This window comes from Diorhabda carinulata, chromosome 2, assembly GCF_026250575.1.
Source record: "Diorhabda carinulata isolate Delta chromosome 2, icDioCari1.1, whole genome shotgun sequence".
NCBI lineage: Eukaryota > Metazoa > Arthropoda > Insecta > Coleoptera > Chrysomelidae > Diorhabda > Diorhabda carinulata.
Window position 1 is genome coordinate 16,292,649 of NC_079461.1, and position 24,311 is coordinate 16,316,959.

The following is a 24,311-nucleotide window of genomic DNA, read 5'->3' on the forward strand; positions in this document are numbered from 1 at the left end:
GTATATAGCTCCTATTCTGACAATGAGATTAGACATATATCTATTGATGAATATGCCCCTCCTCTATTTATTCTACATGGTCTGTTTACGACGTTTATTCTCAATATTACCATATACGCTGCTTCTTCGTTTCCCTTGAATACTGTTTCATTATGATAAATCGTTTGTGGTTTCATAATTTTCTGAATAGGAGATTTTTTGGTTTCACGTTCTATTTTATCCCCTTATATCTCTCTGTGTATTGCTTTGTTCTTTGCTTCGTCTCTTGCTTTTTGCGTTGTTTCGTTACCTTGCTTTTTGCTTTGTTTCGTCTCTTAATTTTCCCCGTCATTTTCCCTTTTTCTTTTTCTTGATCACGTATTTGGGGACTAACTGTGGTCCTAACTAGTTTAAATGATTATTATTTTCTTCCCTATATATGAGTCCTCTATTTGTATATTGCCTTCTGCATCTATATATACTATGGAGGAATTTAAATCGTAGGTACTTGAGTATGCAACTTCTGAGAATAGAGTACGAATTTTACCAGATAGTTGAAAACTTGAAATTAACATTTTCAAACGTACACGTTTTATTTTTGTTCCAAAAAATTTGCCATAAATCAAGAACGCATATAAACTTTTTTTCCAAATTTGGTGATCAAATTGCCCATTAATAAAGTAATATTAAATTTAAATAACACTGCATTACAACAATAACAAAATTGACAAAGTTACAGTAGTTGTTCAAACTGTAGGCCGCTTACTTCAATACACTTATTACACCGTTTTGTCATTGAAAAACGTATCTTTGAGAATAAATCTGGATGGGATTGAATGATTTATGCCGTAGCTTGAGTTTGAATCTGAAGACTATTAGATCTTGTTCAGATTCCATGATTATTTCGTACACTAAGAACTTCATATAGCCCCATATTAAAAAATCTATAGGATTTATGTCCTATAGATATAGGTGATCTTGGAAGCCAACAATTGGGTCCACCCCGACAAATCCATTTTTCTCTAAAACGTCTGTTTAAGTAATTTCTTGCCACTGCAGCAAAATCAACACATGCCCCAACGTGTTAAAACTACATGTGTTGTCTAATATTTAACGGTACATTCACCAACATCAACATTCAACATTTAGACCTCTAGAGACTCTAAGTATTCCAACTTTTCATCATCTACAAGGTAATATTTATAAACTGGATCATGATGATATATGGGAATAGAAAGAGAAGATAAAGATGAAGAATCGGGAGGAACATGATTTCTGTGTGATTAAACACAATTAGAAACTAATGTGTTTGTCTTTGTTTCCAAATGAGATTCAATTAAAATCACTTCCCTATCCAAAGGAATTTTGAGCTGAACTTGTTGATCATCATCTGTGTCAACATTTAATCTATTAACTCGGTTAGTTAAATGAGTTAACCTCGAATTAATTCGGTTAAAAACGGGTTCGCGTTTATTACTATCAAAATTATTGATAAGTTCAGTCAAATCTTGGATTGTTCCATGGATTTGACTTAAATCACTTTTAAATGTGTAATTGTTTATGGGAAATGATAAACTATGTTTGCTTCTTCATGGGCTAATAAACCAGTGAGCAGTCATCGCTTTTCTTCAACTGTATCAGGTACAGGTATATTTTTGATACTGATCTCATAAGGAAGTCCGTGAGTTTTTAAATGATTTGCTTGCATCATGCATCATACTAATATTATTTAAACATAAAGTCATCAATTAAATCGAAATTACAAGAGAATAACAAACTATGAAGTGCTCGGTATATTAAAAATATCATTTTCAAAAGTCTAAATTGAAAAATTTTATTTGTCAAAAACAGAAAATGGAACAACTAAAATCACTACAAACAATAGAATGAATTTGTAAAAAATATAGTTGCTGTACCGAACAACAACACGAAATTTTATATTTTGTACTGCTTTCCATTATAATGATTATAATATGTAATTTAGAGTCTGAAAGATATTTTCTGCCATTATTCGAATCATTATCAAGTTGTTTCGGTACTATTATTTGGTATACAATATCCGAATCTATTATCCACTGTAGATATCTTATTAAAAATGTGGGAGTATTTTTCTATTTATCTCATAGAACTTGATAATTGTGTAGATCACTTGATTTTAGATTCCGATGGATATAAGAGGAAAACTCTGCCAGTATCTGATATTGTGGACAATCTATACTATGTCGATCCGATTTTGAAGGTGAGTGAATGTTTTGAAGATCTATTGCTTAAATAGCAACATCAATTCTATACAATTGTTTTGCAGTTTTGAAGTCAATGTATCAATTAACAAGTGCAAAACATTACATATTCCTCCACATCGCAGAAATTTGTTTGAACTATTTTGTAAAATAATTCCTGCTAAGTCCTTTCGTTTCATCAAATTTTTTGTAATATTTGCCGAGGTCGAAGATGAAGTTGTTGGGAAATATTGAGCTGGAGGCTGAATCTATTCTAAACACTTTTTGACTAATAAATTTCATTAGCCATAAAGTTCTCGACATATTCAGCAATCTCTCCAACCTCCATGACGTTTTAGATATGTTCCCGTATTAATTCAAAAAGTCGCAAACGACCTTCGACAATAGTGGACTGTATATAACCTTGGACTCAGTAATTGCAAATATTTCACTATCTTTTGCTGTTTGCCAAATTTATTCCCATTTTTTACAAATTTGGTAGCATTTTTCTTTGGTATTATTATTAGGTGAATTATCCAAAGAGCTTAATTGCAATCAATGTCCAATATTTGAAGTTTATCACAGTAGCATGCATCTGTAAAACCATTAGCCGAAGTTATTTAAAATTCAAACTGAAATGCGCTTATTTTCACGTATTTGGGTATATCAATATAGTTTTTGATACTTACCACACTCCTCAGTATGGAACCCTAAGTTAATGGCGCTAACTTTCTAAATAACCTTTCCAACTAAGCATCAGCTGAAGAGAATTTAACTGTGAGTAAAATTTCGTCAGAGTTGGGACTGCGTTCCTATTATGTTGTGATAATTGTAGGTGTGTGATCGATGATATCTATAATTTAATGCATCACAAGACACGGAACTTGCTTTTCTATTTTCTTTTCTCTTTCTATTGAGTGGAAATACTTTAAAATGGCAACAAGGAAATTGTTGCGACGGGTGTGTCCCCGTACAGTCCAAATTTGGAATCCTTGCTATGAGTTCAAACGTTCGACAATACCTAGCTCAATAACAATCAATATCGAATTAGATTTGATGATTAAGTCGATTTTTGTGAATTTTTTAATATTTGTATATCAATCGCTAGACAACTGAATAGATTTGATATAGTTTTCAGCAATCCCTACTGAAATATTAACCTTTTGACGGTATTGTATGGAATTTTGATAATCAATAATCGATCAACGATAGAAATGCATCAAGTCTAAAATTAATCAGCATTTTTTTATAAGTTAATTTGCCAGAAAAAAGCTAGATGTCATCTGTGGAAACAATGCCACCCTGTTAATACCCAATTTAAGAGCGTTTCGAAACATCTATCTATGTTGGTCCAACTTGCTTGAATTTCTGTTTGTACATTAATTATTCCTTCTAAATGGCAGCTGCAAGCATTTTACTATGAACGAATATATAGTTTCATACTTAGGCCGACTGCCCACGATGCTATGGTTTTGAAACGTTGCAAACCATCTGATATTGCGACAGGTTTGCAATCAAAATAAAACTCATAAGCGCAACGACTCGTAATCAGTATTAAATCAATTAGGGCAGCAGTGAAACGTAATATTTAATATATTCAGACTCAGGTAAGGAAGAAGTCATTGATTATTTTCAATACCGCAGACAACGTAGGGTACGGAGAGAATATTGGATCCATCTATACCTAAGTCAAAATATGAACTGTTAGACTGAACTGTCTTAGACATATAGAACGTTTATAGTTTTTTATCGAATATCGATAAAAAGCTGTTTTTCCACTTCTCCCACAAATTTGAGGTTGAGTTCTTAATCAATCATGTTGGAAAAAACAAATAAACATGTGATTATCAAATGAAACAACACCTGCAACGCAACGGCGACCGCGGAATTACAAAATCTGAGCCGAATCGAATTTTTGAAATCTTCCTTTGGGTACAAAAGAAATAAGACAATTATAATATGTAAAGACTTTCCGATTGTATATATTTAGTTTTTCTCAATTTTTTATCTGAATCATTTATTCAATAGATTTACAAAAAAATATAAATAAATATATGGGTACTGTGGTCTGTAAACATGGAATCTCCAATTCTTCTTTTAAATTAATTTCTCAATAGTCATAACAAAATATACTTGCATACTACTTTAAAAAGCCCTGTTCCTAATTACGGATGTATTTAGATACAGGTTGTCCTAAAATTCGACTGCCAACGCTCTAGGCGAAATTCCTTGAGTCAATTTATCTCTATCGGAATAAGGACCTTATGTCAGCAAACACTTCCTTTCCAAGATACGGGGTGCTAAAATTTTAACAATTAAACGATTTTCTTTCGATAAATTTCATATGGTGTGATTGATTGTTATTGAAACTATTTGACAAGAATCAGGTTGATAAGATACGTATTCTAACATGAATAGATGACTTTTAGTGCGTGCAGCAGGGGGTGAAGGACTATTTTCCACCCCTGAATTCTCTGCCATTGGATAAAATGTTTTTTAGTTGAAAAAGTGTTGTCTTCTACTACGCTAAAGCGATTTTTCTGGAAAATATTGATTCACACTAATATCATTCAAATGATAATTTAACAAATAAATCATACAGAATAAAAATGTAACATTCAATTAATACATCTTAAGAACAAAATAGGCGGAACAAATCAAATTGAAGCATCTGCTGAAATTATCAATTCCTTCGTTTATACAAGTCCTGACTCTTTGCAGGAATGAAAAGCGCACGTTGCGGAAAACTTTAGGCGTATCAGTTATTATTTCTATTGCTGCTTGTATACGACCAACAAGATCTTTCTCATTTTCTAACTGACTCGAGAGACATATGCCTCCACAGAAAAAAATCAAGTAGAGTAAGATCCGGAGAACTAGCTGGCCAAGGAATTGATCTACCTCGATCTATCCAGCTGAAAAATGTTCAGAAGCTCCTTCATGCTGAAATATCATATTTTATTGGGTACAAAAAGGAAATCCTTCCGGAAGTTCTAGTAATATGACCCTTTAGAATGTTATATGAATTTCTCCGTTTAATTTTTGAGGAAGCATGTATGTCCTATTATGTAATTGTCTACTATTCCGGCCCATAAATTTACAGAAAATTTTTGCTGACATGCATGGTTAAAACTAGCATACGGGTTTTAATCCTCCAATATATGACTATTTTAGGAATTTAACATGCTTTTTCTGGTAAAAATTGCCTCAAGTCAAAGTAAATTGAATTTGAAAGACACCCAATGTTTTCTAAAACGTGCGCTTATCAATGCTGCGAAAGGTGAATGCATGTTTAAATGAAGTATTAAAGTAAATAAAGATTTTAGAGTAGTAGAAGGTCGCATTTTTGATGATTCCAGCTTATGAATAAACTGGAGATTGGAACTCTGTTATCATCAGTGCTGAGCCAAGAGGAAGAGAAATTATTTAGCATGTTAAGCATAGTAGAAGATTGCATTTTTTTTAAACTTGTACTCTAACGACCAATTAGAACATCGACCATTTTCTAGAACACCATCAATCTATCGATGAAAGTTGGTACGGAAAAAACTAATTTTTATTGCTCTAAATAATCACAAGAATGGTCACAAAATGATGTTTTTCTCAAAAACGGTTAGCTTTAGTGTAGTAAAATTTTGTTACTTTTTCTTAAGAAACGATTATAGAAGCATCTATTCGTGCTTGAACAAGTAGTTTATCAATCTAATGATCGTCTAAACAATCGATCACACGATTTGAAACTTATCGAGAAAAAATCGTTTTATTTTTAAAATTTTCACACCCTGTATATTGGAAAGAATGCGTTTGAGGACATAACTTCCCTATCCCGTTAGGCATAAATGTTAAACTCAAAAACACCCATCCCGCCTAGATCCAAAACATGGTAAATTTCAAGTTACATGCAAATTTCTCTTTACGCTCATTACAATACACCGCTCAAAAAAATACTTTCACTTCTTTTGCAAAAAAAACTGATTCCTTTTGGGTCGCGGAGCGACTCCACTGGAAGTCGCTGAACCCGGTCGCGGGTCTGACTATGTAAAGCTGCGTACTGATCAAAGCATTCGTGCGTGTGCGAATGCTGTGTGCGCAACTATCTAGAATGACGACAAATGACAAATATTCGTGTGCATATGCATTTGCGCGCACGAACTCTTTCCGTTGCTTGTAGGGTTTTCTTGACATATCTAGGGACTTATGTGTTTAGTCTGGACGTGTTTGTTCAAGCAAACAGTTATCCACATGAAATGAGGTAGCATTAAAATTTATTTATGTATACGAAAAGTATCCTATGTAATGGGATAATAATGACCCACAGCATTTAAACAAAAGCAAAAAAGTAAATGCTTGGAATAGCATTACCTACAATTTAAAAATAGAATATTTTGAGGTGAAACAGAAAATAAATAGACTGGGATTTCTCAGAAGAGAAAAAACAAAAAGGAAATAAAGTGGCACTGGAAAAAATAAGATATATTCCAGAAATAATGTGGCTAGTTTTATTGAGGTGTGATAGTTCAAAATCAGTTGATGACATAAGAACAAAATTTTGATAGAATCCACTGGCTTTTTGCATTTTGAGATCCGTCAACAAATTAGACAAATTAGACCCGTTATATATTTCTCTACTCCAATAAAGTTGTATGATCCATATGCATTACTGCACTCGTTATAAAGCTGATGTTTATGAACACACTGACTAAAAATGTATGTACGCGTGAATCATTCGTGGGCGCACGGATGCTTAGGTCAGTACACATCTTCACACGAACTTCTATCGACTAAAAGTTTATAGTAAACAAAATTGAGACAATCCCTCTCGCAATATTATAATATTGTTAATCTAGCTAGTATTATTATTATAATCCATAATTTTTCAAGATTATTTGATTTCAGGGTGACTTCCATGAAGCCTGGTTTTTCTGCAAGGAATATTCCATGGAAGTCCTATCAGTGGAAGATTCAAATGAACTACAGAATATAGCGTACTTTATGACGGTAGAAAATGATAATAAATTTGATAGTAAGTATACACTCACTTTTATATGATTATATTTGGAGAAAATATATCAGCAGAAGTTTAATTATCATTATCCATCTATTCATTATCATGATTAATATCGCAGAATTATGAATAAGTACATATTATCGTCTGTCATTAAATCCACTTGATTATATGTAGTTCAAAAATCTCTCCAATTATAAAAGAACAACTCAAATTATTCTTGGCCCATTTTCGACTTTTTGTCAGTCTTGCTATCAGCCATAAATATTTTATCTGAAGTTAACGAGTATTGTTTCTTAAGAAGTGGTCTTCTAGCTATTCTCTGCTGGCTAAACGTAGAAACCAGTTTCGTTCCATGAGTTTTCTTTTTCAAGTCAAGGATTTAGTATCACTGTCTTATATCTTCGTTGATAACAACAGATGTATTATAAAATTCTTCAACACATACATTCGAATCAACTTGGTATTACTTCACTTACAAAATAAGTCTTCATGGAGATACTTTACGTATGTTGATGAATATGTAATAAATACGAATATTTAAGAGGTTAATTGAAAAGTGAGGAAAATTTACACGATTATTTGTTAGAAGACTCAATTATACCATGAAGGTGTAATAAGATTCTACAACACAACTCTTGAAAGGTGGTTTTCAGGTTGAAGCAGTGTTTTTTTCAACTTCCAACTTCAACAACTAAAGCGCTGTCTTTGTTAAGTACTCACTCATTTCGATAGAATTCTTATTTTTTTTAATTTCATTCGGCAACTATCACTAAAAAGTCGACACTCATAAGTTTTGTACACCTATAGCAATAGCTTTGCAATGTATTATTGATAGTTTCGATCTCTGTTTTGTTGAATTAGTATCTTGTATTATATGGTAGTCTATTTGTAAAGAATAACTTTGGCACAAATGTCTCTTGATATTCACTTACACTTCTAGAATGTCTTGATGTCTCTGCCAAGATAATTATTTCCAAGGGTATAGAAATTATTGGTTTGAAGCATAAATTGGCCGATTAAGATTTTTATTTTGTGAAACAGGACATTTTTGTACACAGCAAGTTTGTATTTTCCACCGTTTAATTGTTATTTGAACCTTCAGCATCTATTATGCAAAAGTACCATTGAAATGACTCCCTGCAGATGATAGGGATATTAAAATCTAATCTAGGACGTTATTCTTCCTTCCACAACCGTAAAGATTCAACACAGTATTTACAAAAGCTAAGACTTTTCCATTTTTTCTATATTTAGTATAAATTTCAGTTAAAATCTGTGATATTCCTTGTTTATTTTTAGTTAGATCAACATCAAAAGTATAAAAAAATATGATACTGTTATACCTTCGCTTTCTCGGTGACGAAATAATGTTCCAAAAGGCAAAAAAATATTGGATCAACGTTCACTCAATAATTTGCAACTCATCCAGATGCACGATATAAGTTCTTAACAATATAAGTCGTTTTGTGAAGCTAAATGTGGATAATGTGATGTTTATAAGCGCGAATACAATAACCAAAGAATGAATGATGGGTGGAAACATTAATTTTATCAATATTAAACGTTCATTATTCAAAATTTATGGACATATCACAAAAACTAGAGCATATAATTCATTTATAAGGTTATAGTCGTAATCTGTGCACTATCCTGTTCAACAAAAACAATAAGATATTCTAGAAGTAACAAAAATTTCATATTCCTCTCAATGCAAGAAATTTATTGGAAACCAAGGCAGGGAGAATTATGTATGAGTTTCTCACTTCTCAATCACCGTACTCATTCTATTGATACTTTGTTTTTATGTGTTAAGAGCGAACTTCAATATTTACATGCATAATATAGATTGCAATAACTTATTTTTCTCATATTTATTGTAGTTCATGACTACGGCATTCCCATGTAAGGGCAATAGGTGAAGTGGCTTGAAATGAATACCAAAAGTTATCAACATATACTTTTTATCAGGTGCATCTTTTATAAATGCTCAAATTTATACGGAAGCAAAAAAAGGGAATAATTTCTGTTGTGTTAAGTCTGTTGTAGAATAACCTTATTAGACACAGTTAATTATTTAGCGCTTCGATTATTTAGATTGAATTCTGTAACAAAAGCTAAGCAAGACCTCACATCGTAACCACAAAAGACAATAGACCAATTTCCTGGTCTCCTCTACACATCACTTACATATACCAAAATAACCAGGCTTACACTGGCTCTATGAAAGTATTACTAGTGGTCTGTTATTAAGGAGCTAGACATATGATATCTTAGAACAATTCCATAGTTTCCACAAGAGAATTCATTATTTTTAGTGGTGCATAGTTATAGTACTAAAAACATTATTCTTTCTGTTTTGTTGCTATTTTGGGCTGAGATTGTTATATAATACATCAGAAAACTAACTGTCCTGAACATTTTCCATCACAAATTACGTTTGTTATAGATAAAGTTTCATTCTACACGTCAGGGAAAAGACTGAATAAAGCAGGCTTCTGGATGTGGATGGATACTGGGAAACCTGTGAATAGAGATATCATAATTGAAAATAGAATGTCAGGAGATTGCATGATTCTCGAGTACGATTTTAGTACTAATGAAGCTGTTTTAAAAACCGATAATTGCAACTCGGAGCTGCACATTATTTGTAAGTCAAGAAAACATAAAAATACGTAGAATGGGAAAAATGTTTTTATCATATTTTTATGTAATTTTTTGTCAGCTTAACGAATAAAATGTTTTTTTACTTCACATATTTCCTTTTCCACAAATCCCCTTATTTTGAAAGTAAATACCAGCGTACTTGGAAATTAAGTAAGCAGCATCACAAGGAAGCTTAACGCGTCGCACACTTTTTTTCGAACGTACCCGCACACCGTACAAAAACTCCAAGTGTTACTGTCGAACTTGATGTTCAATATTTAAATCTTGTATGACTTTTAGGGACCCCACAGGATAAACTGTTCTAAAAATTCTCAAGTAACCTGGTTCTCGTTGGCAGCGGCCAGAACAACGTTGATCACTTCATTTGGTTGGAACTGCAATTTAATTAAAATGGGTGCGTTTGTATATTAAATTAAATACATAATGTCTAGAATCTAGTCTCAATCATATCAACAATTTAATACGGAGCCCCGAGAAAAAACCTCACTTATTCACTTAAATCAAGAAAGTTTTAGATTTTTTCTAAGCTATAAATCTCTGTCAGGAAGTACAATGAAAAGATAGCAATAGATTTCAATACCCTATCTAAATATACTCAAAGTTTTCAGAATTGTTACACACAGGCAGAATAATTCATTGTTCTCGATTTATGTTTTAATCTAATAATTCCTACAAACTAAGTACTGAGTACTTAAAGTTATTTAATGCCTTGTAGTTGACTCTTGCAACAATGTATTCCGTTTGTGCTCTGTGTACTAATCTTATAAAGTCTGATGGATCAGTTCTTTCCGGTCTTACTGCTAGTCGAGTCAATGTTGATCTACATTTAAAATTATAAAAAGTGGAGAAAAATAATATTAGCATCAAACCCGTTGTAAAATGAGAATATAATAAAAATGAAAGGAAAACTGATTTACGGGCGATCAGAGGTCGGGAAGTAAAAAACATTTTATCTTGATATTTCCAGCAAAAATACAAATCCTACTAGCTTTTACCCGCGGCTTCGCTCACATCGAATCCATTAAATAAGCATCAGAAATCATTATAATAGAAAATAACGAACTCTGTAGCTATATTAGAACCTGAGATATAGATCTTTGAATGTAGAAAAATTGCCAAAAACCTACAAAAATCCATAACTCCACATTGAATGTCCGCGCCTAGCTCCTCTCCAACTCAACCGATTTAAGTGTTCAAAAACTCAAAAGAAAGAAGGTGTTTCAGCGAGTGTTCCTTAATTAAAAAAATTAATGATTTCCATTCCGAGTCCGTTCAGGCGTTCTACCCAACCAATTTGCTTATTTTTTTTTTTTCAATGAAAGGTATTGATGCACAGATCAGCCATCAACCATCGGATTTCATCTAATTTTCACCATTCTCAAGTTATACTCAAATGCAATTTCCCCCTGTACATTACTTATGGGAGTTTTTCACATACACACGTTCTATCTTTAATATCTCAGGTTATATTCAAGATAGAGACTTCGTTTTGGTTTAAGAACACTCGCTGAAACATCCTCTTTCTTTTGAGTTTTTGAACACTTAAATCGGTTGAGTTGGAGAGGAGCTAGGCGCGGACATGCAATATGGAGTTGAAGATTTTTGTAGGTTTTTGGCAATTTTTCTACATTCAAAGATCTATATCTCAGGTTCTAATATAGCTACAGAGTTCGTTCTTTTTTATTATAATGATTTCTGATACTTATTTAATGGATTCGATGCGAGCGAAGCCGCGGGTAAAAGCTAGTAATTAATGTAATTTGAATTATTTTTATCTTTCACAAAAAAAAATTGCTTCCATGAAATTTGGTGAAAATTCACCTTCTTATGTTCAAAACACAATGTAATTTATGTAATTTGAGATATTGATTTTTTCACCTTATTTTGACTCAATATCGAAAATGCACCCTAATTTTCAATCGAAAATTCTCTCGTCCGAATATCAGCTTTTTTTGAAAAAGTCGTTGATTTTTTTTTGTTCGTTGAAATATCTACCTTCTGATGCTGGGTAAAATAGGCCTACTCTTCACAGTCCACTTAATAGTTTACTAGTTACGCAAGGAATGTGGAATTATTGGAGATAACTTTGCATTCGGGATAAAGAGTTGGTTAGAATATTGCACTTATTAGGTTGAAGGGAGAAATTTCAATGTACTGACAATAAAGGCATCCAACGTAAAATCAATTCACATGGATCAAAGTTACTATTTGGATAATAATGATTTCGTAACATTCTATGTCACAAAAAAGATCAATAAAATAATTTTAGCTGATAGATCTATTCAACTATCAGATCCTGAATTTAAATGCTTAGCTATTCAAAAATCAAATTGCATTGAAAGAAAATGATTATCCGGAAAAAATGATAAATAACATATTCAAGAAAATGATTTACTATAGAAAACATATAGAAGAAAACATTTACTGTAAGCAATTAAGAACCAAAACAGAAAAGAAACATTAAAACATAAAAATTTTTTCTTTGCCATATGTACAAGGACTTTCCCAACATTATCGAATTATTTCAATAAATATAAGTCATAAAAGACGTAATACATTATCCAAATATTTCACTTATTTAAAATCTAAAACACCAAAAATCCAATCCAAAAATTATTTAAACACGAAAAAGAGAATTTTTGGAAATGTTTCACATTCATAAGAACGATAAAGCTATAAATGATAAAAATGACCTAAATAATTTAAGTAAAATTCATTATATATTCTAATAAAACTATTCAATTAAAAATTAATTTTTCTTATTAGAAGAAAGTTCTAGTTTGATTTTATTCTTATTTCTTCTATTAGTGAAAATTTTTTATAAATTTTTATAAATTGAAATATAAATATATATATATATATATATATATATATATATATATATATATATATATATTATAAATTTTTTATAAATATTAGTAGTGAATAGTGGTGATAATGTGTTGTGTGATCTATGGCTTATATTGATGTTAAGTTTTGATAAAATTATTTCAATTTTTTTGATAGCTGGTATGTATAGGAGAGTACTATGTGTGTATATTTTTCTTTACTTGAACTTATTTGTGTAGTTGGATTTATATTGTTCTTATTGTGTAATTTATATGTACGTCGCTGGATGATTCTATTAATTTGATTTTCTGGCTATTGATTATACTTCAAAGTTTTTTGAGTTTTTTATTACTTCACGGTGATATTCTGGAGAAGTTAATTTTAATGCTCTATCTGTTAATCCTATAACGACGCTGTTTTTTGTGATTTGGGATGGCATGAGTTATAATTAAGATATCTTCCAGACCATGTTTCTTTTGTATAATATTTAGTTTTCCATGCCATGTCTAAGAAATTAATTTTGTTGTTGTTTTCAATTTCTAAAGTGAATTGGATATTTGAGTTACATTTATTAAAGTTATTTAAGGTATGTAGTGCATTTGTTACTAGGAATTACCGCTAAACAATCGTCAACGTATCTTTTGAAAAATACCACATCAATATCTGTATCATCTAGTATCTTCTCTTCTACATATTCCATAACAATTAGCGCTAGACTTGAGGAAATTGGAGTTCCCATTGTACATCCATTTTGTTGTTGGAGAAAGTTGTCCTTATATTGGAAATAATTATTAGTTTGTATAAGCATAATACCTTCTAGAAACTCGTCATAGCTGAGTGATGTATGTTGTTTGATTGAATCCCATCTATTTTTTAATACGTGTGTTATGAGATCATTAGGAATATGTGTGTACATTGAGATAACGTCTAGAGATATGATTTTGTGATTGTCAGGAATATGTACTATATCTAAAAACTGCTTAAGCATAAATGAGTCTTTTATGTAAAAACGATTTTTGGTATTTTTGATAACCTGTTGGCAAGGTATTTGGATAATTTGTAGAATGGTGACTGGGTATATGTCACTATTGGACGCATTGGTATATTCAGACCATATAATTTTGGTGGTAAAGTATTATGTGTTTATAATTTTTTTGCTTCAGTTGCGTTGATGGAGCCATTATTTAAAAGCTTTTTAATAAATGTATTATTTTTGTTTTGAGATGTTTTGGTTTTACCTGATTTAATTTTTTGATAAGTATTTTTATCACTTAGTAATTCAGTCATTTTATTGTTATAATCATAGGTGTTCATTATTACAGTTTTATTACATTTGTCTGGTTGTAAAATTGTAATTTGAGGATTGCATTTTATAAATTCTTCAGTTTTTTTCATTTTTTTTGGATTTGTTATTGAGTTTCATTAGCTTTCTTAGTTTTATGTGAATTTTATTTTATGATTTGTGATCGTATTTACTTCAGCTCTAATATTGTCTTTTATTTAATCTGGTTTATTTATGATAGCAGCTTCTATACTTGAAATATATTCTATATATGGTAATTTATTTTCATTTTTATATGGAAGAGCAAATTTTTTTCCAAATGCTAATATTTCTCTTATATCTTTTGCTATGTGTGCATCAGTGTATATTTTCTAGCCACAAGCTGGAATTAATTTTGATGCCGTTTTGTGTTGAGTTACTGATTAGATTGTTGAACTTCTTTGAATTTGCGATTTTTATTTTTTGTTTTGTCTAGATTTAAAAATGAATTCGATAAGTTTTCTGGAATGGTATTTTTCAATTTGTCTATTTCAAGATTGTGTTTTCTATTTTTTTCATTTGTTCTACATACATATCAATCCCCTATACATACCAACTATCAGAAAAATTGAAATACATTTTATCGAAACATAACATCAATATAAGTCATAGATCACACAACACAATATCACCACTTTTCACTACACTAAAAAACAAAACTAAAGACACTAAGAAATCAAATATTATATATTCCATACCATGTTTGAATTGTCCTAAAAATTATATAGGAATGACTACGCAATATTTAGAAAACAGAATAAATGGTCACAAACACACCTAAAATGCATCGACTGCTCTACATAAACACGAAAAAAATGAAAATCATGAATTTGATTTTAAAATAACAAAAACCTTAGCTCATGACACTATCAAAAATTATTAATCAAAGAAATGATATACATAAAGCAAGATAAATGTTCTGTAAATGATAAACAAGATATAAAAAACTCAGCCAAATTTCCCATAATTTGATCAATTAGTTTATTTCAATCTACCTGGTATAATATCGTTTTATTGAAATTTCGAGGTAAATACACAGATTCTGTTTCTATGTTTTTAATAATGTTTTTAAGTTATATTTTAATATGTTTTATCTATTCTACAAATATTTTAATCATCAAATATTAATGATTCTTTTGAAAATGCACCTAAAGAAGGAGCGAAACGTTAAGTTATACATAAAAATGTGCTATTTTATCGAAGTTTCATTATTGTATTCAAACAACATACGAACCCAAGAAATTAGAAAGAGGAAAAAAATAAATTTATATATATATATATATATATATATATATATATATATATATATGTATGTATGTATAATTATTTCAATTAATGAATCTGATGAAACATAAATACATTTCAATTGTCAGTTAATATAACCTAAAACAGAAATTCCTCTTTTTCTATCATTAATTAGCTGTCAGAATGGTTATAGAATGAGTTTATAATTTCAAAGAAAATAATTAGAAAGGAGTTTATTCACAATAATTTATAAATTATAAATAGAGTTGAAGCTGGTGCGGAAATTCAAGAATGATAGACTATGAATTAGTTCAAATAATAAATTGCGTATCAAAGGAATATTTAGAATATGGGCCAATTAAGGCATTGTATATATGAACTATTCAAATAGACAGCAATTCAAAAATAATTTACATAAAATAAAACTTGTAAATCCATAACATATGAGAAAATTACAAGATGTGATTGACAGGAACTCATAAATACGAGAAGCGGAAAAAAGCTTTCTTACGCTCTTAGTCTCTTCTGATGCTCTCTTATGTTGTTTGCGCAGTTTGTGTGTTTGTTTTCGTGGAAGGCGAAACGGGGGATTTACAAATTCTAGAAGTAAAAAAAGGTTAGTGGACTTTCTTTATTGGTACTTTTAAAGAACAATACGCATGTGTCGATAAGTACCTAAAAATTTTAAATTAGATTGAACCATTACGTACTGTACATCATTGGAATGAAAAACTTCAATTGTGTGTTTCGAAGTATTCAGTCAAGTCATTGTTAAAATATGTAGCCCTTCTCATCTAAATAATTCAATAAAAATTAGTAAAACAATTATATCCAGATTTAGGAAATTTCATCATAATAAGTTTAATCCAAATGTTTCTTATGCTACCGACCAAACAAATGGAGTTAGAGCCGTAGTTACAATTATATTGTAAATAATCAATAATTTTTTTATATACAAAAATTTATTTTAATTCGTAGAAAATCATTACAGTGAAAATGGCGCCCAAAATTAACAATGAAATATATGAAAAAGGAAAGAAGCTCGTTATCATAACAAATCATCACTTTACAAAATGGCGCACAACGTGGGGCTGTAAATTTCTAAATCAACGTAAAATATTTCACACTTGCTTAGGGTACTTGAATTTAAAATTAACGTAGGGCCGGTATATTACAAAGTGCGGCGTGGAAACCAATAAAAAATATAAATTTTGGAATTTCAAAATAATCTATTAAAATATAACTTTTCGTATATAATAGTACATCATTAAAAAAAATTATAATCATAATAATAAGATGGAAGGAAAATGACTCTTATTGACGGCAAACAGGTAGGGGAAAGAGAAGGATTAGAAGAACAAGTAGAGAGTGGACATGATATGGAGAACTTTCAAATGCACCAGGATAAAGGGAGAACAATCGGGAGTAAGAAGAAGGTAAGGAAGCAAGTGAGAGGGACGAATCAATTGAAGAATTCGAAGGAAATGTGAGATGTAGAGAAAGGATGGCCGAGCTAAATCAATGGAAAGAACATGGAAAAAGGGGTGCAACAGCACAGAGAAAACAAGATATAATAATGGAATTTTGATAAATATAATATATGGGAAGATATGAATACAACTAATCTATTTGTTGGTTTTATGTGAATTTTTTAAATAAGAAACATGGCGAAAACTAACAATATAACGAATGTGTTGTCAAACTCTAAAAAGTCATTCTTCTGTCAAACCATCTTAGTATAAAAGACTAAGTTTACAATACCTGCTAATAAATTATTTTAAATACTATGAAATTTGATTATGTCTCAATAGATTCAAGACGTTATGGAAATACTTCAGTGATCACAACTAGAGCCCGCCAACAAATCATAGGAAATTATAACTTGATATACAAAGTTTTTATGATAGTTATGATCCTGTTTACATTTAACAAACATTACAATATTAGACATATGCATTCAAAACCGTCAATGTGATAAAAAATTGAATAGTAATAATTATTCATGAAATAACAGACATGCATTTTTCAATTATTCATACAGACGCAAATAGAATAGAAGAGGACGTGTTCAGAAATAGTACAAAAATATTCCGAATGCTGGGAATATGTATGTTTAATCTTTCTTCACCTATTGGTGTCAATCCGTGCGAAGATATTTTATTTAAATTCGATTGTTTTAAATTTATTTCCAAAGGCTTAATATTAATATAAATTTTGTTAAAATGTGTTTGAAGTTTATTAAGTACTAGTAGTTGACCTTAAAATATCAACTCTTGATTTGAATTTGCAATTGGTGGAGTTTGCCATCGAAAGTGGTTGTTCTTCACATAATTGTTTATTATTGTCTTGAAGGTTAGAAGCACATTGGAAAGTCTCGCTTCTAGTACAAATGTCGTTCATAGGTTTTATCTGTGTATCAGATTTTAGCAAATACACTTTGAATTTCATATAATGATTACGAATTCTGATTCTAACTTAGTGGGTATCGGTAGTAAATAAAATAAAAACTCGATATTAAAATATATGGGAATTGATAAAAAATATTCTATTCTATTTTTTCTTGCTCTACATGTTATATATGGATGGTGTTATGCAAAAACGACTCAAACCACAAAAACCTGATTTTCAGATAATGGGCTTTAAAGTCAACAAACACTGGCAAATCATGAGCTCTATATCAATATACCAATGATATGTTACCATGAACGCAATATTTAAACTTATTTTCTCATGTGTTTTTCAATAAAAAATTTCAAGTGTTGTGTTAGTTTTCATGTAGAGCTTGAAGGGCTCACTTTTCAAAATTTTGATCTCATGGGTCTTCAGCCAACTCACTTTATCTTTGTTTGAATCGATTTTTCTGTTTGTAGTATTTTCCAATAAATTGTGAATTGAAACCATTTCTTGTCTTTCTATTTTGTTAACAACAAATTTATTTTTCCTCCTACACTCATTCATAACATTAATGTAGTCTAGGTCTGTGTATAGGCGCTGTTGGATTTTTAAAGAGCGCTCAACATCTCCAAACTCTGAATCGTTAGGCAGAAAGCTGTGTCCCGAAAGCAAGAATCTTAGAGTGATGGATTCAAGAGAAGGATGGTTATGCAATGTGTGCATCATTAATAGTGCTAGGTTTATACTGCGGTTTTGACCACCGCATGAATCGGACCATAGAATCAAGTGCTTGAGAGGTGGATTATTTTCACTTTGAAGTTGGTTCAAAATCACGTGTAACAATCACAACAACACAACAAACCCTCTCCCTTCTGCTTGATTGATTGGGCAGATGAATCGATAACCAATTCCTTTGAACTTTTCTTGTAAACGATTCTAGAAAAAGAACAGAATAAATTCATCGATTCTACCGATCGACTCTTGGATCTCGGGTTTGCAACAAATCCCCTCGTCTTCTTTTGATAATGGTGATTTAGTTTAATTTTTTTCTCAATATTTTAAATTATTACCTTATAAATTATAAACAATAAACGTTCAATGTTTTCAGTAAATAGTTCAAGAATGAAAGAATCGATACAATGAATTCATTTTGAGGAGTGGATCGAAACTGAATCGTTCACTTAAACGAATCGTTTTGCCTGCCCCTAGTGGGTATGTGGGTTGATACAGTTGGTTGAGTGTTTTTTACTTAATGGTATATTGAAGATTCAAGGATTGTGGGTTAAAATGTTATCTGTATTAGTCCTTGAAACGCTGATAGGGCTTAAATCATTTTTGCTTAATGTAGAAAGCAACATATTTTACCATCAGAGTTGGATAACTCATTTTTTTATGTTTTGTGGGTTAACTCCTTTTTGCATAATACCATCCATATAACATTGATAAAAGTTTAAAATATTCTCGTATTTCAATTCCAATGGTAATTGTAATTTATAACACGAAGATATTTTTTGCAACCCTGTAAACAATTATTTTGATTTCAATATACTCGGATGTAATGTCATTAGTTTGCAGAATGTCCAAGATATCTCTACAGTTTCCATAACATCTAATATTATGTTATAGATAATTTAAATTTCATTCAACATATCTTTGAGATAAATAAGATTTTCATATTGCAATAGAAGGTTAGGCATATCTTTTATGTCTAATTATATCGATTTTAGTAGTAATTCTTTATTCTAAATATCTTGAATAACTTTATGAAAATTATTTATTATTTGATCGCATTTGAATTTGATTTCGAAGGTTACCTTGATTTTGTTTTAAATGTTCTAAGATTGCATTTATTATTTCGTCTTGAGAATAGATTACCGGTTTCTATTATAGATCCAAGTTCCATTTATCAAGCCTATTTCGTTTCTGTTTGTAATTGAATGAATATTTAAGTTTTTTGTGTGATATTAGCAAAGTCATTTTTGTAGTTTTGCCGGTTCAAAAATTATTGCTAAAATTGCTAAAAAAGTTATTAGTCATGTCTTTTATTTCTATTGTTGCTTGTTCGAATAAGAGAATCTGAAATGAAATTGTAAGGCTTCTTTTTATGTCGTTTTATATTTGAACGATGAATGTCTTGTGTGGTATTAAAATGACGGATAGCAATTTTTGCAGTTTTATTTTTTCTGATTTACGGATTTTATTTTCTTGATATTCGTTTTTTGTTCTACTTTGGACTTGTTTATTTTTGACAAATACTTTTGTAGGAATAGGATTAGGTAAGTCTCCCCTACTTTCATCAACTTTCGGATATCACTTTCTCTTTGGTTTCCTGCAAAGACTTGTTTATTTCAGAATAAAGTAAAATCATTTTTTCTTTATTGTTATGAATATAATTATTTACTAATTGTCTATCAATGTCAGTATCAAAAGAAGAATTATTCTCTAAGTGACCTGTTATAATTTCATATGGTTTTAATTTTGGTACTGAGTGACTATGATTAGTCACTAGTGATTATTATATGCGAGAGGGGCGTAATTCACTTTTATTTTAATAAGTACTTTTTTAAATTCAGTCTGATTATTTAGAAGCCTTATATGATCAAATATTGTTGGGGGAAATCTTTCGGCAATGCCTTTTGAATCAGGATGTTTTGAACGGATAAAATGTATTTTAATTTCATGAGCTTATACTCGTAATAAACCGTTTTCTACACCATTCTTCAATTATGTCCTGTTGTCGGATATAATTTGTTCCGGTATACAATGATGGGTGAAATATTTAATTATTAACTATCTCTATACCTTGAGCTGAATTCAATTTATATTACTGTCCATATTTTCAAAAAAAATCTATGATAGTCAAAAATTTTGTACTTTCTGATATAATGGTATTTCAATGTATTATTTGAAACGTTTTTATAGCAGTTGGAGTGATATTAAAAAGTGGTTTTACCAGTTTCCGATCATATTTTGTTATTTGGCATATTTCACATGCGTTGATATAAGCTTGACTTGATCTTTGGTTCGGCCAATAATATCGAGATTTTATATTATATTCTCTCTCATCTAGTCCTCTATGATTTTGTCTTCATGACAGTTTTGTATAACTTTTTCGATTTTGTTTAGAGTGAATCAGCATCGGCAGCGACAATGAATCTTCAGTATTTAAAGGAATATAATTATTTTATAGAGTGACGTACTAAAAAAGGCATAACCAGCTTTACAGAAAGAGTGTTACTAGCTTACTTTGAAACTAAATCCAAAATGTGGAAGTCTTCAACACTTTGGTCGACTTATTTAAAACTGAAAGGCACCCTAATGGTAAATAACGACGTAGACATCAGTAAATACTCGAAACTCATTGCATATTTGAAAAATAAATCAGTTGGCTATAGACCCAAAAAATCTAAAACATGTGTCCGTGAAGAAATTAGTAAGTTTCTGTTGCAAGTTCCAGACGATCATTATCTCATGCATAAAGTATGATGGCAAAAAAATTTTATGCAAGCTTCGATACTATTTGTATCTTTCAGGTTGCTTTAATATTCGAAATCGCAGGAGCTCTATGGAGGGAGGAAATATATAAAAAGTGTAACGATATTAATAATACCGGAAATGCTTCAATTATCGCAGTACCTCATACAAAAACTCATGCTAAACGTCGATTTACTGTTATTGGTGAAACATCTGAAAATAAATTGAACTTGGTAAACATTTATAAAAAATATGATAATCAACGACTCACAAATGTCAAAACAGATAACTTTTTTTTGCAGTACAGAAATAGAAAATGCAAAACCCAAAGGGGTCGAAAAAAACTATCTACGTCAAAAACGGCATCTCTTCGTCGTCAAGTGGAATAATTGGCACATATTATACAAGGTATATCGAAAAACTAATGATGCCATTATGACCGTTCAAGGCATATTCGGAGGAAATGAAATGACAAAATAAGTTTTGCATATCATCATACATATTGACGTGTGTGTGACACTGCAGAATGGCACCTCTACATACAAAAATTAGAATTAAGTAAAATAACCACGAAAACCTTGACTCTTACCGCCAAAAGGGATAATCGATATTTGAAGCTGCTCACATTATTCTATTCAACTTAATCGCGATAATGGTAAAAATAATTATTGTTGAATCAAACGAAAAAAGCTACAGCCAAAATGAATAAAAATATGAATGGATTATGAAAATAATGATTTTGTTGCGTCATCCACACACACACGCGCGCATTACTAAAAATTGTAATTTTTTTCAATAATCTCACAAAATCCTAAAAAAAACAATGGATACACACAAAAATGATTTACGTCTCTCACTGTAATAAGATCATAGACATCTTCCAATGGTTCCAAAAACATTCTCTCTCTCTCCCTCGTATATAAAAATAAATCGAAGCACTCCGATTGGTCCAGATCAACTGATATTTTTCACACCTTTGCGATCAAAACATACAAATACTTCTCTAACGTTATGTGGTTGTTGTATTGGAAGTTAACTACCTATAATAGCTTGCAAAATCACAATCGAGGGAGTCGATATCCTGACTGCTAGTGTAAAGTATTATAGATTCCCTCCCAGAAAGAAGGCAATAGAATTAAAATATATATTTATATTTCCTTATACATCATATAAAAACAATACATTTGATAATGCGCAAACAAATATTTCGTTTTTATACAATACAAACATTTTGGCTTGGAGTGTTTATCCAATTCACAAATAGGTTTGGCACAATATTTGTATGCACTTGACTGTTCTTCCTAGTCGCAATTTTTTATAAAACTTGATTTCCTGTTTAAGTTGCACCAACCTTTTTCTCTTCATATGTTTTTCTACTATTTAGGTAGGTGGAATGGTTTATACAGTAATTTTTGAACATGTGCATTAATACTGTTTTGCAGTCTTCAAAAGAGGGTTATAGGAGGCAAATCTAAATTTAGATCGTGATATGGATATCTTTCTGAATTGAGAGATATGCGCAAGTTTGTCAGTTTGCAATGATCAAATTTATTCATGTCCTTTGTAATTTATCCCTCTTCTTTTATTTTAAAAGCCTTGGAGTTTAAATTTTCGTACTTGTTTTAACAGCCCAAGTATGTCTTGTCGAAATATTTCGGCAGAATATTCTACAATTTGATCGGCAAATATTTATCACTTTGTACTATTTTATTCAGTAGTTGTTGGCTTATAATTGGAGTGACGTGTGATACATTCCAATATTAATACTTATTTCGACATTTGGCTTTTCAGTTTCATCTGAACTTATTATTGCATTAGTATCATCACTCGCACGAATTAATATTAGATCCTGTTTCATTTTAGGATAATTTTTTCAAAATCATCAAAGAAACAAGATAAAAATCGTAATGGTATACAGACATTGAAATTGCTATTTGTATCAACCAACATCTTTTCTCCCCTAATTTTTGGAAACCATCAGGCGTTTTGCTTGAGAATACTTTCATTTTCATTTAGTTAGATAATTTTTTATTGTCGAAACAAGACCTATATCACGTACAGAATTATTTATGAATCAACCGCTAAGCACTGTTGGAAACAATGAAACAATTGGTGGATAATAAGTACAGGATTTCCGATCAAATATGATCCAACTGCTAAGCTGCAATCAATGCCTATCGTATTCACCGGTATTAATTCTTGTACAGATTTCAAGTAAAAATTAATAAAAAATCCTATAGTAGCCGGAATCAATATTTCAATTAATCAATATTTCTATCAACGTCAATTTTCAATTTAATTATTGAGTTTTGAAATACGATTCAAAACCACCGACAATCTTAATTATATTAATTTTCCAAATTATTATATATATATATATATATATATATATATATATATATATATATATATATACATATATACATATATATATATATATATATATATATATATATATATATATATATATATATATATATATATAGGGTGTATCACGACTAGTTAAAACTATGTATATGGCGAAATACTTATAGTAAAACCATGAAAATTTTTAGGTTTGGGTTTTTGGATACGATCTTTTCAACTAAAAGATTCTCAAAGAAGTCGACTTTGACTTTGTTAATAATAATAATACATTTTTGAAATCTACGTATGATTTTAGTATACTTTTTTCTAAAAATGCATATTTTTTGAGTTATTAATTTTTTTGTAGAATATTTGACCGTTGCAGACCCTTATAAATTATTTTTTCATTTTATTTTGACCAGTTGATACAAGCACCTAAAAATATGGCAAAGTTGTTACAAGAACATTGTTAAAAGAATACTTAACAATTTGAAGCTCTTCGGTCTATTTTAAGCAAAAGTTAATCGAATTAAACCATTTGTGACAATAATAAGATATGCTACAAAATGTTATGGAAAATTGAAAGCCAATGGAAACTAGTCTGATCTTTCAATGTAAATGTTCAAAATTGCTCCCTTGAACTTCAATACATTTTTCAACCCATCGACTTCATTCGTCGCATAGCTTATCACCATCTCAGAAAGGGAATTGAAGGAATTAGCTCATAATCTTCTCTAGTTGTTAGGGCTTGTGAGTGAACCTCTTGTTTTATGTGACCCTATCTAAAGGCGTCATATCGGGAGAACGAGAGGGCCACCGTAAAGGACCATTA

The 24,311-nt window shown here is 30.4% G+C and overlaps 2 protein-coding genes across 4 annotated transcripts in view; one reads left to right on the forward strand and one right to left on the reverse strand.

Moving 5' to 3' along the window:
• LOC130890721 (uncharacterized) overlaps positions 1–9,957 on the forward strand; it is a 28,444-nt gene extending 18,487 nt beyond the window's left edge. Inside the window, exons 3-5 of one of the 2 annotated variants that reach the window (XM_057794972.1) lie at positions 2,124–2,218; positions 7,095–7,221; positions 9,653–9,957. In XM_057794972.1, coding sequence (XP_057650955.1) covers positions 2,124–2,218; positions 7,095–7,221; positions 9,653–9,882 — 452 coding nt within the window. In that variant the 3' untranslated portion in view covers positions 9,883–9,957. The remainder of the gene's footprint in view (positions 1–2,123; positions 2,219–7,094; positions 7,222–9,652) is intronic. The other variant, XM_057794973.1, reaches the window with a different exon arrangement.
• Positions 1–24,311, reverse strand: part of LOC130890709 (UNC93-like protein) — a 223,457-nt gene that overhangs the window by 178,283 nt on the left and 20,863 nt on the right. The gene's annotated exons all lie outside the window — the stretch shown is intronic.